This window comes from Salvia miltiorrhiza, chromosome 5 (genome assembly GCF_028751815.1).
Source record: "Salvia miltiorrhiza cultivar Shanhuang (shh) chromosome 5, IMPLAD_Smil_shh, whole genome shotgun sequence".
In the NCBI taxonomy this organism is placed as follows: domain Eukaryota; kingdom Viridiplantae; phylum Streptophyta; class Magnoliopsida; order Lamiales; family Lamiaceae; genus Salvia; species Salvia miltiorrhiza.
The window spans coordinates 5,727,452-5,741,065 of NC_080391.1; the positions used below are offsets into that span (position 1 = coordinate 5,727,452).

General features: G+C 36.4%; 2 protein-coding genes across 2 annotated transcripts; one reads left to right on the forward strand and one right to left on the reverse strand.

Moving 5' to 3' along the window:
- Window positions 1-839: 839 nt before the first annotated feature.
- LOC130985457 (uncharacterized) lies at window positions 840-8,999 on the forward strand. The gene is made up of 14 exons (XM_057908443.1): window positions 840-1,229; window positions 2,318-2,479; window positions 3,217-3,282; window positions 3,453-3,596; window positions 3,737-3,850; window positions 4,008-4,109; window positions 4,223-4,408; window positions 4,796-4,885; window positions 4,958-5,092; window positions 5,297-5,419; window positions 6,035-6,120; window positions 6,204-6,816; window positions 6,966-7,043; window positions 7,573-8,999. Exons 1-14 carry the CDS (start codon window positions 975-977, stop codon window positions 8,617-8,619), a joined length of 3,201 nt encoding a protein of 1,066 aa, XP_057764426.1. The 5' UTR covers window positions 840-974; the 3' UTR covers window positions 8,620-8,999.
- A 547-nt stretch (window positions 9,000-9,546) lies between these two features.
- Window positions 9,547-11,754, reverse strand: LOC130985458 (NAC domain-containing protein 73-like). Its single transcript, XM_057908444.1, has 4 exons — window positions 11,560-11,754; window positions 11,296-11,484; window positions 11,019-11,208; window positions 9,547-10,467 (listed from the first exon to the last, which is right to left on the reverse strand). Exons 2-4 carry the CDS (start codon window positions 11,425-11,427, stop codon window positions 9,938-9,940), a joined length of 852 nt encoding a protein of 283 aa, XP_057764427.1. The 5' UTR covers window positions 11,428-11,484; window positions 11,560-11,754; the 3' UTR covers window positions 9,547-9,937.
- Window positions 11,755-13,614: the final 1,860 nt, after the last annotated feature.

Below are 13,614 nucleotides of genomic sequence, written 5' to 3' on the forward strand. Positions count from 1 at the left end.
AATTCGATTTTCAGTGACCGCATTTAAGAGATGAAGATAATTTTCGAAAATCTCAACTAATTTGACGTTGTCAAAAACTAAAAAAAAATTGCTAGGGGTTTAGCCCTTCCCCTCTTTTGCTGCGTGTGTACACATAAAGATTATTAGTACAACATTTTTTCTCTATATATACACTCTTATGCTCAACATCGAGTTTTTTTTTTTTTTTTTTTTTTTTTTTTTGTGAAACAGAGAAATTTTTATTGTTGTATACTTGTATTTAAAACTAAAGATAGTTTCGCCAAGAAAAAAAAGGAAAAGCTAAAACAGAAAGTTCGATATCGAACAGTTGGCCAAAAGATTGCATTCCTTCCAAACCAAGCTGTCAGTCGCCCTGAGATAAGTTCCCCAAAATACCCTTTCCCTCAACATTTCTCGAGCTTACCCTTCTTTGGTTCCGCTTTAAACGATCCAAAAAAATTGAACATAGAGATTAAAAAATACTCCCTCTGTCCCACTTTAAATGTTCCATTTTTTATTTTGGATTGTCCCACTTCAAATGTTTCATTTCCTTTTTTAACAATACACTCTCTCTTTATACTCAATATTTAAATAATTTTCACTAACTCATTTTATTTATTTTATACACATTTCTTAATCTCCATGTTAAAAGAATGAGATATTTGAAGCGGGATGGAGGGAGTATATGATAAAGGTGTAAAGTGGTGGTGAGATAATTTAAAAAATAAATATTAAATATTTAATTTTATTTTTAAATTTAAATTAAATTATTTGAAGTGGGATAACCAAAATAGAAATTAAGTCAAGGAGGCGGTAGTAATTTCAACCTTCCGCAACCCTTTCAATATCAGTTGGCAAGGTCTTTTTTCTTTCTTCTCTTTAGTTTCCCTCTCTTCCATTTATAAAAAGTGAGTCGAAGCGCTTTCCCACATTTCGCCTCACAATCTACAAATTCAAAGGAAAAATTCGATAATATGATGCGATTATTCGGCCGAGGCTCGGCCGGAGAATCTCCGCACGCGGCGTCTCCGCCGACTCCACTTCCCGCCGCTTCGCCCAATATGTCTGCCGGCCCGGCGAGGCCAATCCGCCTTGTGTACACCGACGAGAAGGGTAGGTTTCACATGGATCCAGAGGCGGTGGCGCTGCTGCAGTTGGTGAAGCAGCCCCTTGGGGTGGTTTCCGTCTGTGGCCGCTCGCGTCAAGGCAAAAGCTTTATATTAAATCAGGTACAATTGGTGGGCAGGGTTTGTATAACTTTCGGGCTATCTTCTTTTACCCTGACTTGTTGCGTAGGGTTTCCGTAGTAATGGAAGACTGGTTTAGTGAGAATAGTTTTGTAATTTACTTCGTAGCTTTCTGCTTAATTGGATCTTTCTCGCGCACCAGGGTTTTTGGCTGTATTAGGCTTTTTGATTGAAATTAGGGTTTTGGGATTATTGCTTGACGATTAGTAGGTTTTATTACTAGTTAGGCGCTGTTTAACATATGATAATCAGCAAAAGGGGCTGTTCTTTCACCTCTTAGTTTTCTCCTTCTCGGGGGTTGTTGTTGTTGTATGGAGTCGGAAAAGATCAACAAAACTCAGCTTCCAAAAGGAATTCTCAACACCGAACAATCGTGATACTTCTATCTATGCAGAGTATTTTTGGTATCTACTGACGCTGTAGAAGAAATCTCACCGAACAATTCGTTTAGCATCCTTTTCCATTAGTGGAATATTAGGCTTGTTGAAATGGATAAGCAAATGACGGGTTGTCTCTCTTACTACATTGTCGAATGGTAGTAGAAGTGTAGAACTGGTAACTTATTGTTGTCTTCCAAAGTAATTTTTGCATCATCAGCATTAACTGAAAATTAGGCGTTGGATAGAAAAATGATAGCAATTGCACTATTCTCTAGCTGTTCAATGCAACATCATAGCTTGCATCTTTCATTGTTGAATGTTTGGTCTTAAGTATATCTTGATCGAAAAATAGAAGAAGCTAACAAAGACCTTTTTCCCTTTAGGTTAGTTTTGAGCATTTTTCCTGGATTTAAAATATTTTCTTATGTGGTAATGGTGCCTTGGTTTTGTTCCTTGATTGTTTTGTGTTACCTCTGTTCTTGCTGAGCTGAGTGAAGAAGGTCGCATTTTTGGTGAACTGATGTGGTTCTTCTGTCTTTAAAAAACCGAGTTAAAAAATTAAGTGACTAAAAGTTTTTTTTTTTTTTCCAGGGTGTTTCATTTGTGTAAAAAGAAAGCTATTCGTGGGAAAATAACTACTTTAAGCATACATACTATTTGAGTAGCTTCTGAGTTTGTTTTTTTTGGCAGCTTCTTGGGAGGAGCAGTGGATTTCAAGTGGCATCTACACATCGTCCTTGTACAAAAGGACTTTGGCTGTGGAGTACCCCCATACGGAGAACTGCCCTAGATGGAACAGAGTACAACCTTTTACTGTTGGACTCAGAAGGAATTGATGCTTATGACCAAACGGTCAGGTTTTGTTTCTTTTATTTCTAGTCAATCTGACAACCACCCAATTGTTATTTTCATGATTAGGTAGTCTTCCTTTCTTGCTTTTGGATGTATATTTATAACTCACGATCTCATGAATGTTTGTTGTATCATGTGTTCTAATCATAGTTTTAAAAGGTTTTCTTCTGTTTTCTAATCATGGTTTTAAAAGGTTTTCTTCTGTTTTTTGAGCTTTTGATGCTAAAAAACTAATGGGATTTATTTTTTTATTTATTTAAAGTCGGTTTTTTAATACACGGCCCTAGTTAGGAAATTAACATAGTGAAAAAGTTCTGATTTGGACTTCTTGGACATTTGATTATGGCTATTTGATTGTTAGACTTTAATTCTAGCATTCCAATCTTGTTTGATTATGGCTATATGTGTTTGTTACATTTGCTATGTTTTTATCATTTTATGTGTTTTATTATAACTGCTATGATGTTCATGTGTTTTTTATGATTTACGTGTCGGGCTTACTCCTCGCAGGGCCATTGGTAAAGGTCTCGAGGCTTAGAAACGCCTTTCAAAACCTTGTTTCTAAACATGTATTTCATCATGCATACTTACAATGAATGTATTTCCCACATTTACTGATCCCACATCATGTATAACCATTTCTTGGCGATGTGCATAGTTTTTTGTGCATAATCCTTCCCATATTGTATTCTCATCTCCTCCCTCTGAACTTTCCTTTGAAATTTCCTTTTTGACAGGGAACATACAGTACACAAATATTTTCATTGGCTGTGCTCTTATCAAGCATGTTCATATATAACCAGGTAATAAAATTGTTAAAAGCATTCTCTCAATGTTTAGCAGTAGATAACATCGATATTTGTTTTCTCTTATCGATCCTCTTTTTTGTCCCAATTTTGATATTTCAATGCAATGAAAATGACATTTGATGCCAAGAAAACAAGCATAATGATATTGTGATTCTTTGACTTAGATGGGTGGTATTGATGAGGCTGCACTTGATCGCCTCTCTCTTGTGACCGAGATGACTAAACATATTCGCGTTAGGGCATCTGGAGGTAGGAGTACAGCTTCAGAGCTTGGGCAATTCTCTCCAATCTTTGTTTGGCTGTTGAGGGTAAGTAATCGAATATAAACATGCTATGTTTTCAACTATTGGCTATGTTTTACTTCTTTGTAGGAATCAGAAATGCCAAAATGTTTTGTTGCTTCTCTTCTTTGCAGAACATATAACTGTTTCAAAATGCGTATGTGTAGGACTTCTATCTAGACTTAGTGGAGGACAATCGGAAAATTACGCCACGTGACTACTTAGAACTTGCTTTGAGGCCGGTTCAGGGAGATGGAAGAGATGTATCGGCAAAAAATGAGGTTATATTCTTTTTCAATCATGGACCTATGCCAATGCATTATTGGATATTGTAATATGTATTTTTAAGCTGGAAAATCATATTCATGTAATTGTTTCAACAACTTTATTTGACTCCCTCTCTCACTGAGCTGTTTGTTGGTTGAAATACTTGACTAGATTCGAGAGTCCATCCGAGCTCTTTTTCCAGACAGAGAATGCTACACTCTTGTACGACCTTTAAACAATGAGAATGAGCTTCAACGACTTGATCAGATTCCTGTAAGTGGTTGTTTGAGACAAATTCTCATTTTTGTTTATTTATTGTGTGGCTATCTCATCACCCTTCTTTGTTCTTCCTCCTTTTCTTATGCTTATTTTTCCATATCTTGCAGCTGGAGAAATTAAGGCCAGAATTTAGATCCGGTTTAGATTCTTTTACAAGATTTGTTTTTGAGAGGACAAGACCCAAGCAAATGGGCTCAACTGTGATGACAGGGCCTATTTTTGCTCGTATTACTCAGTCATTCCTTGATGCTCTCAATAATGGTGCGGTGCCTACAATAACATCTTCATGGCAGGTTAGCATTCTTTTTTATCTGTGCGCAAGTTGGTTGCGCTGAAATGCCTCTCAGTCTTTTATTCTACACAATACAATTTCTGCTTGTAAATTTATATAATATGAACTATGAAGATATAGTTACCCAAATTCTGTAATCTGAGTATGGAGAGAATCCAGAAATTTGGTTGACAAGACTATTATGACTTTCTCATATGATTTTAAAACTCGGATGATACTGAAGTACTTCCACTAATTATGTTCATTAAGTAGTTTCCATGGGATTAACACCATGACATGAGTAGTTGCTTTATGGTGGTTCCACCTCTTGTTTCACCTAATTAGATGGAGCCTTCTACCATCAAATTAGGATTTATTTTCATTAATTATATTTGTATTCTTTTTTCAGAGTGTTGAGGAAGCAGAATGCCAGAGAGCATATGAACTGAGTACTGAAATGTATATGTCTGCTTTTGACCGTTCCAAGCCTCCTGAGGAAGTAAGTATTGGTTTTTCTTGTCGGTGTTGTGTATCTCTTTTACATATTTGCTAAACATTGGGATCTGTGTAGGCTGCCCTAAGAGAGGCACATGAAGATGCAGTTCAGAGGTCAATGGCCTCGTTCAATGATAATGCTGTAGGTGCTGGTCAAGTCAGGCAAAAATATGAAAAGCGTCTTCAGACTTTCTTGAAGAAGGCATTTGAGGTACACGATGATGTTCCTAGCTTAATAGAAAAGATCTTCAATACATCTTTAGGATTCATAATCTGTTACATTTATCTTAGAATTAAATTGTTGGAATTTATGGATAGATTAAGATATTTGGATGTTGATTATTTTTCTAATTAATGGATGCCATTTCGGGTGTAATTGGTCCTATTATTGATTAAGATTACATGTTGATTGCAGGATATAAAAAAAGATGCTTTCCGGGATGCTTATCTGCATTGTTCACGTACCATAGAAAATATGGAAAGGGAGTTGAGAACAGCTTGTCATGCTCCTAATGCAAAAATAGACACAGTTTTAAAGGCAAGTTTTCATTGTTGATAGATGTTTTCTTTGTCCGTCTTGGTCTAGTTTAGTGCTTATATTTTAGATTGAAGCTCTTATTGCAAAATAAGATCTTGTATGATCTCATTTCAAAATCATTTTCTTCCTTTATGTTATTAAGAAATGCAAATTGTGTTTGTATCACTCATTCCCATCGGCAATATCCCTTTTATCATTGCATTTTTCGACTAGAAAGTATCATCTGATACCTATAATTTCTGTTTCCTACTCTGTGTAACTCTAATTCCTCTCTTGTCAATAGCTATTCCCACTGCTTAGTTCAAACTACTACAATGTGAAACAAACACACTATATTTGCACTATCTATTCGCTGGCCCCATCACATTATTTAATTAACATGTGTTGTTTAGATTACACGTGCCGGCTAACTTCACAGATATACACAATTTTTCGATATGATATTATTCAGGCATGCAACCAAAATTTCATTTATTTGTACCTCCTGTGTAGAAATTCTCATTGTAACTTCACTTTCTTCTTTTTGTGCAACTTTACTTCATGTGGAGACCAACTGTAAAACCAAATTCTCAATTGAAGCAGTTATACAAGGCCTAAATACTCCTGTTCTGGCAGGTTCTTGATGGGCTCTTGAGCAAGTATGAAGCCTCTTGTCATGGACCGGAGAAGTGGCGGAAAGTAGTTATTTTTCTTCGACAAAGGTTTGTCTATCTTGTGTTTTTACTCTTTATTATGTATGGTGGTTGGTTCTGAAGTTTTATCTAATATTATTTGATTTATCCAGCTTGGAGGGTCCTCTTCTGGACTTCATCAAGAAGCAAATTGACCAGTTTGGAGCAGAAAAGAGTTCTCTTGCTCTGAAATGCCGTTCAATTGAAGACAAGATAGAATTGCTTAACAAACAACTTGAAGCAAGTGAGAAGTATAAATCTGAATACCTGAACCGCTATCAAGATGCTATCAAAGACAAGGAAAAACTCACGGATGACTACATGAGTCGTATAAACAATTTGCAAAAAAAATATAGTTCCTTGGAAGAAAAGTCCTCTAACTTATCAAAAACACTTGATACAGCAAGACAGGAATGTACAGATTGGAAAAGGAAATATGAGTTGGTTTTATCAAAGCAGAAAGCTGAAGAAGATCAGTTTGGTGCTGAAGTTGCGATGCTCAGATCCAAAAGTTCTGCTGCTGAAGCAAGATTGGGAGCAGCTCAGGAGAAAGCTCAATCTGCTCATGAAGAGGCAGAGGAGTGGAAGCGTAAATATGATATTGCTGTCAGAGAAACCAAAAATGCTCTAGAGAAAGCTGCTGCTATCCAAGAGCGCACAAATTATCAAACACAATCAAGAGAAGCTGCTCTAAGAGAAGAATTCTCTAGTGCACTGGCAGAGAAGGTGAAAATTCCTCTCTGCTCTGTCTTCATCTCTATCTTCTGATACATATGTATAGTTAATTTTTATTGAGGCGATTATACATTTGGTTTGTATCTCATTATGCTGGGACCAATTATGTGAAACTGTTTCATGTGTAATAATATTAACAGGAGGAAGAAATGAAGGAGAAGACCTCAAGGATTGAGGAAACTGAGCAGCGTTTAACAACTTTGAGTTTGGAGTTGAAGGTAAAGGTTTGGACAAGAGTATCATTTGATTAATTATATACTACCGCATTGTGTATAATTCCTACTCAATATTGTTTAATTAGCCTCCATGTTCCACCTTTTACGACTTCTGTGGCACTCAATTTAGTTAATATTTTTATTACTTGACTGCTTTAGTTGATAGTCCTGAAAGTGGCTGCCAAATGTGATTTTTATGCCCTGGGAAACCACCACCTTTTCAACTTCTGTCTGTTATTTCTGAAAAGAGGCTTACAATATCTTTATAAAAACTGCTCTTTCTTTTCCTTGCTTTTGGGATAGGGATCTTGTTGTTTACATGCTGTATTTTACTGAGCTGGACTTTGTTCCTGACAGATTCATTCGGGTTGTTTATCTGTTACTTTGTATCTCTGGACCTCCTTTTATATTTTAGTGCTTCAATCTGGACCTGTCATTCTGATATCTACCAGAATCCATATCTGTTATGGTAAGGAAACTTTATGTAAATTAGTGCCTTTGTAACTTGTTTGTCTGATTTTGCTGGCTACAGGCTGCTGAATCTAAGGTTAAGAACTATGATCTGGAGACATCAAGATTAAAGCTTGAAATCAGGGAGCTAGGTGAGAAGGTAGAAAGAGCTAATGCGACTGCTCTTTCAGCACAAAGCAAAGCCAGGAGTCTGGAACAGGAAAAAATACATCTGGAGCAGAAGTATCGAGCTCAGTTTGACAGATTTGAGGAAATTCAGGAAAGGTGTAAAGCAGCTGAAAAGGAAGCTAAAAGGACAATGGATTTGGCTGATGAAGCCAGAGCCGAAGCAGCTTCTGCCCAGAAGGATAAAAATGATTTCCAGCGTGTAGCAATGGAAAGATTGGCACAGATTGAGAGGGCTGAAAGGCATGCTGAGACTTTGGAGAGGCAAAGGACTGACTTGGTTAATGAAGTCGAGAGGTACAGAGCAGCTGAAAGGGATGCCTTGTTTAAGGTAGAGATGTTGGAGGACAGAATTAGAGAAAAGGAAAAAGAAATTGATTCACTGTTACAAACAAATACCAGCCAGAGGAAGACCACTGTTCAGGTACTTGAGAGTCTATTGGCGAGTGAACGTGCTGCTCATACAGAGGCAAATAACAGGGCTGATGCCCTCTCTGTCCAGCTACAAGCTACTCAGGGAAAGCTTGATGAAGTTTCTCAGGAATTGACTGCTCTTAGGTTTGGTGAAAAATCGACATTGGATGGCAAGCTAAGAACTGCTTCCCATGCTAAACGGGGTAGAACAGATGATTATGAAATGGGTGCTGACTCGGTACAGGATATGGGCACAAATGAGAAAGTTACCAGAGGAAACAAAAGGTCCAAGAGCACTACTAGCCCTATGAAGTTTGGGAGTCCAGAAGATGGTGGTTCTGTGTTTAGGGGTGATGAGCCAAGCAATAGCCAACAAACAAACCAGGAGGACTACACTAAGTTCACGGTGCAGAGATTGAGGCATGAGCTTACGAGTCACAATTTTGGTGCAGAGCTTTTGCAACTTAGAAATCCCAACAAAAAGGACATTTTAGCTTTGTATGAGAGATGTGTTCTCAACAAATCCTAGTTAAAGTTGGTGAAAAGTATCTCTTTATGTACATTGGTGAAGTTTCTAGAACATTCAAATGCCGGTATGTTGCTATTAGTTTCAGTGCAGAGGTATTTATCTGGATATGATGACTTTGTTAGTTGTTAAAGTGTGGAGTGATGTTCATCCTGCAACCATTATTTAGGGTAAAATGTTTTCCTTTTTAAAACATTGCTGTTGCTGTTCCTAGGCTTGTTTTGCTGTTGTTGTGGGACAGCGAGGTGTGCTGTAGAATTTGAGGTTGCTCAACAAGTATTTGTAATGCCAAGTCTTTGTAGTTTGTGGTTCCGAGGATTTGCGGCAACAGATTTCACATTGTCATATTTATGGCTTGCTATGCCAATATAATTTTTATGGTCTTATGCTTGTTTATTTTTTTAATCAAATCGGTCTTGAATGTCGATTGCCAGCAGCCCCAATCAATAGCTTCAAATTCGTTGTCTACAACAAATTTTCTTCTATTCCGGTTTTATTAATTGACGTGGTCTCCTGTACACTTGGATGTATCGTACATTTGGATTGTACCCGATACAGATTCTGATCCAGTTGAACTATCATCACAGATTTTTTCTTGAAATGACATGACACTAATACTATTTTATTTTACAAATGACAATAACACTTGACATTTGAGTAGGATAGTCCAGTTAAGTCAGGATTTGAACCGATTACGACCCTTACACCCAGATGTCCAGGAGATTTTGTGTTATTAATTTCAATAATCTTTAAAACCCAATCAATCTATTTTCGATTTAAGAAGTTGGAGCGTTATATTTAAATCTAGAAGTTACTGAGCCACCATACACGTGTTGATCTTTGTAAGTGAGAAGGGAAACCGATATTTTAAGTCTAGTGGGCTTTTTACGAGACTTCCATAGCTTAAAGAAAAAAACAAATACAAAAAAATTATGAAATTTAGATCTCCATAAAATTATTTAAATTATCAAATACAGGCTTACAAGCAGATTCTCTCTCTCTCTCTCTCTTTCTCTCTCTCTCTCTCAGTGTCTCATATATATATATGTATGTATTCCTATACTAGCTTGATGTTTAAATCATACTCTACCTACATGCATCAGACTCGAATAAAACACGTACATGTGAACCAAAAACACAGTATATATTAATCCTAAAACAGTGACACCATAACGTGTGTGTATATATATATATATCCATCTAATTAATGGTGATTAATATTAACATGCAAGCGATAATAACCTCTAAATTAATCATGGTGCTCTTACTTTCCTTGGTAAAATCTGAAGCCAAGAGATTCCTGAAAACGCTATTGGTTGCCTCATTTGGGTTTAGTTGCAGCGGAAGGCACATGAAGGAAGGACGAAGATCCGTCACCATGAAGAAGCAAATTGGGAATGAGGTGAGGTGGGGCGTCTGCGTTGCTGTAAGGATTATAGTAATCGACGACGAAACTCTGGTTCTTGGACATGAAGGAGCTTTGATCAGCGTTTGTGGGTTTGGTAGCGCATTGCCTAGGCTGCGTTTGGTAGAAGACTTTGGAGAGCACCAATTCACCGTCTTTTTCGTCTTGGTTGTGGCCGAGATGGTATTGGTGCATCACCCAGTTTGTCTTCTCCGGTTTCCGCTGCCGCCCGAAGTTTGTGTAGAGCACCAGGATCTTTTTGTAGCCCCTCACGTCGCCTGACACGGCTCTGGTTTTGCCGGTCTTGTGCCACCTGGTCTCGCCGCCGCTGCCGCTGCCGCCGTCGTCGTCGTCGGTGTGCACCTTACGTCGCTTTCGTGTCCCCGTTGTGTATGCCTTGGACGGCCTGTGGAAGAAGTGCCGCACCTGTCCTTCTTTGCTTACTCCTATCGATTACCATCAAAACTAAGAATTCTGATTCCAACTCAAAAAAGGATAATAGTAATAATAATAATAAGGATGCACAAATTTTTATATATGCCTTTCTTATTTCGTATTTCACTCCATTAATTTTAATATTTTTTTGTGAATTTATGAAGTCCTATATTCATGACATCCATTATATTTAATGAGATATTGCATTAAAACACCGATGATCGTTTTGCTACTATATTAGCTTGGCAAGAAAGAACCTTCTCAAAAAACAAAAAAAGAAAAAGAAAACTTGGAAATACGTATCGTCACGATGAGACTCGATTATTTGTAGCGAGACCTAATTAAAAAACATCTCAATTATTTGTAGCGAGACCTAATTAAAAAACATACTTTATTTCACATATATAGACTGATGATGAGCAAATAGTCATAATTCGCCATACACTAGGTTAAAAAACCTCATCAACGAAATACAAATAAACTCTTGGAATTAATTCGGACAAAAGAGAGAGAGAGAGAGAGAGCTGAAAAAATTAGTTATAATTAGCAATTATGATCTTACCAGGTAATTTCTGGGGATGAGTATAGCAAATTCCATTTTCACCGTCGATAGTGGGGATGAATTCATCAATCAAAGGATGCAGCTTCTTTGCATCTGAATACACTTTGGCTTCCAAGTGTTGAAGTATTTCTTGATCCGACGGATCGAACTTCACCCCAGCAGGTAGCCCAGGCAAATCTTGAACTCCGCTCTGATATGATTTTAAAAAAAAATCATTTTTTACAAAATTAAATGAATTAATAAAAGTGATTGATTAGAGTGAAGAAGACGTACGCACCTGATATTGATCTTGAAGTTTTACAGTATGGCCGCATGAAGGGCAGATGATGGTCCTAAGTTGATCAGGTTTGGAAACAGTATAATTTTGTTTAATTTGGAGGGCATCATTGTTATTATTGGACCATGTCATTTTCTTCTTGTGCTACCTGCTCTTATTCCCATCACAAATTGGGGTTTCTTCTTCAATCTGATCAACAATTACTTCAATACTACTAATTCAAAGTAAAAAAGGTAACCGCGATTTTCTCTTTTTTTAACTCACCTAACCAAATCTTTGCTTTGCTGCTTCTTGTTCTTTGATGTGTGGAGAGGCAACTCAATTCTCCACCTTTTCACCTTTCTTTCTGCTCTTGTTAGAGAGAGAGAGAGAGAGAGAGAATTGTGTGGCTTATATTCTTGAGAGAGAATAAAGAAGAGAATGAATATTGTTGTGTATTAAAATAAAGGATTAAATGAAGGTTGCTTGGACGTCAAGTTTGGTTTTGTTTCTGTATTACTCAGATGTACCAGAACAAGTCAAATCCAGTCCTAGGTTCCCTTCATCTAATTACCATATATTACACGGTGATGATTAAGAGATAAATTTGTTTGTACTCGCAGCTAATAATAAAAATTACTAATAATCACTTTTTATGACTAAATTAATTAAGAGATGAATATTAATTAGGAAAAGATGAAGGAAAGGGTAGAGTGGATATGGGGCAACAGCTGATTCTGCAGAGACGTTTCACCCTCTTAAGTCTAAGTGTCAAACTGGAGTGTCCCTAAAGTTTCTAGCTCACAATCTATACAAATTTTGGTATACATACATACCAACTAATATCAAAGTAACAAACTCACATTACACCAAACCTCTATTGAATTTACCAACCCTTTTCTTTCTTTCTTTCTTTTTCTTAATTTTTTTTTTCTTGGCGTAGACTTCTCCTTCCTGCAGGCAATTAAGCTCATCTTGTTAATTCGGTTCATTTCACACACACAATCAATTAATGTAGGGTATATATAATTAATTGTGATTAGGTGGTGGGGTATTTTCGATATACCGCATTTATCGTACCGAAAAAATATTGAAATTTTCAGTATACCATAATTTTGGCACGGTATGATAACTATTGGAAGATTTTGACACAGTTACTGTATCGATTTTTAAATATCTCAATATCAATGTATATATATCGATAATTATGTATTATATATATACATGTAATTTCGATATAGTGGTAATCCCATTAGATCGTAGTATACCGAAAATACGAAATAATTTCGGTACGTTTACCGACCCACCCCTAATTTTATGATTTGATAGCGTAAATACTACCATTCAAATTAGTGTGTCTGAGTAATATAAATCGATTACGTGAACCTAAAAGCTGCTCAAGTTTTAATTTTGGAAGTGTAGGTTTTTGTTTTAATCTTTTTATAGTAAAAAAGGTGGTAAGAAAACATGTTTGGTTACTTGTTGGTTCAATTGCTGTGAGATTCTTGGCAGTTAAAAGGTGATCCACATGAGCTAATGGCCACTAATTAATTAACTATTGTTGCTTCATTCTAGATTCTACTTAAGAAGAAATTACGAATATGTGAACACATAGAATTCAACTTTAAATTTACCATATAAAAAAAAAAGAAGATCGATCATAAGGGAAAAAAGTCAAACTGGACCAAAATGTTGAAAGGTAATATAAAAACTATTCAAAAGGGTTTGACTGATTAATTAGGGCAAAATAATGGCGGTTGTAGGAAATAAAGAAAAAGAGAGAATTAATTAATCATTTCCACCGCATATAAAAAATAGTAGCCGACAATTGTTTTTCTTGTGTGGCTATTATATGGCTGTCTATTTCATCTATGCATCAAAGCTTCCCAAATAAGCTACGCAACGTAAAGCTTAACGAAGAAGCTTCGGAGTTAGGGTTTTCTTTAACGTATGGAAGAGTGTTTGAACAGATGAGATGAGGCTCAGATCATCCCCATTTTGGAATTGAACTCGTGTTTACTTACAATCTGGTTTCAATGTTTGAATTTGATAGGACTTTTCGTTTCTCGTTGACGCCACCCTTGATTTTTGTAAAGGAATCGGTTTCAGGATTTACACTATTTTATAGGTTAATTTTATGATAAAGTTTCGGCAACCTTTCACATAGAAAATTAATCTATCTATATGTGATTTGCAGAATTACATATGAGGGAATTTATCTATTGCTACCGTTTTAAGAAAAGAAAATATATAACGTGCCTCATTTATACATTCAATTAGATATATTTATAAATATGTCGAAAAAACTTATTGATGATCAAATATTTGCGACCCCGTATA

What these genes read in the sequence shown, in the direction of transcription:
- LOC130985458 (XM_057908444.1), bottom strand. Translation starts at nt 11,427, where the DNA reads ATGACATGGTCCAATAATAACAATGATGCCCTCCAAATTAAACAAAAT. An exon ending in AACTTCAAGATCAATATCAG is followed by an intron (nt 11,209 to 11,295) that starts GTGCGTACGTCT and finishes AAATCATATCAG; the next exon opens with AGCGGAGTTCAAGATTTGCC. An exon ending in TCATCCCCAGAAATTACCTG is followed by an intron (nt 10,468 to 11,018) that starts GTAAGATCATAA and finishes GGTAATCGATAG; the next exon opens with GAGTAAGCAAAGAAGGACAG.
- LOC130985457 (XM_057908443.1), top strand. Translation starts at nt 975, where the DNA reads ATGATGCGATTATTCGGCCGAGGCTCGGCCGGAGAATCTCCGCACGCG. An exon ending in TTGATGCTTATGACCAAACG is followed by an intron (nt 2,480 to 3,216) that starts GTCAGGTTTTGT and finishes CCTTTTTGACAG; the next exon opens with GGAACATACAGTACACAAAT. An exon ending in ATGTATCGGCAAAAAATGAG is followed by an intron (nt 3,851 to 4,007) that starts GTTATATTCTTT and finishes ATACTTGACTAG; the next exon opens with ATTCGAGAGTCCATCCGAGC.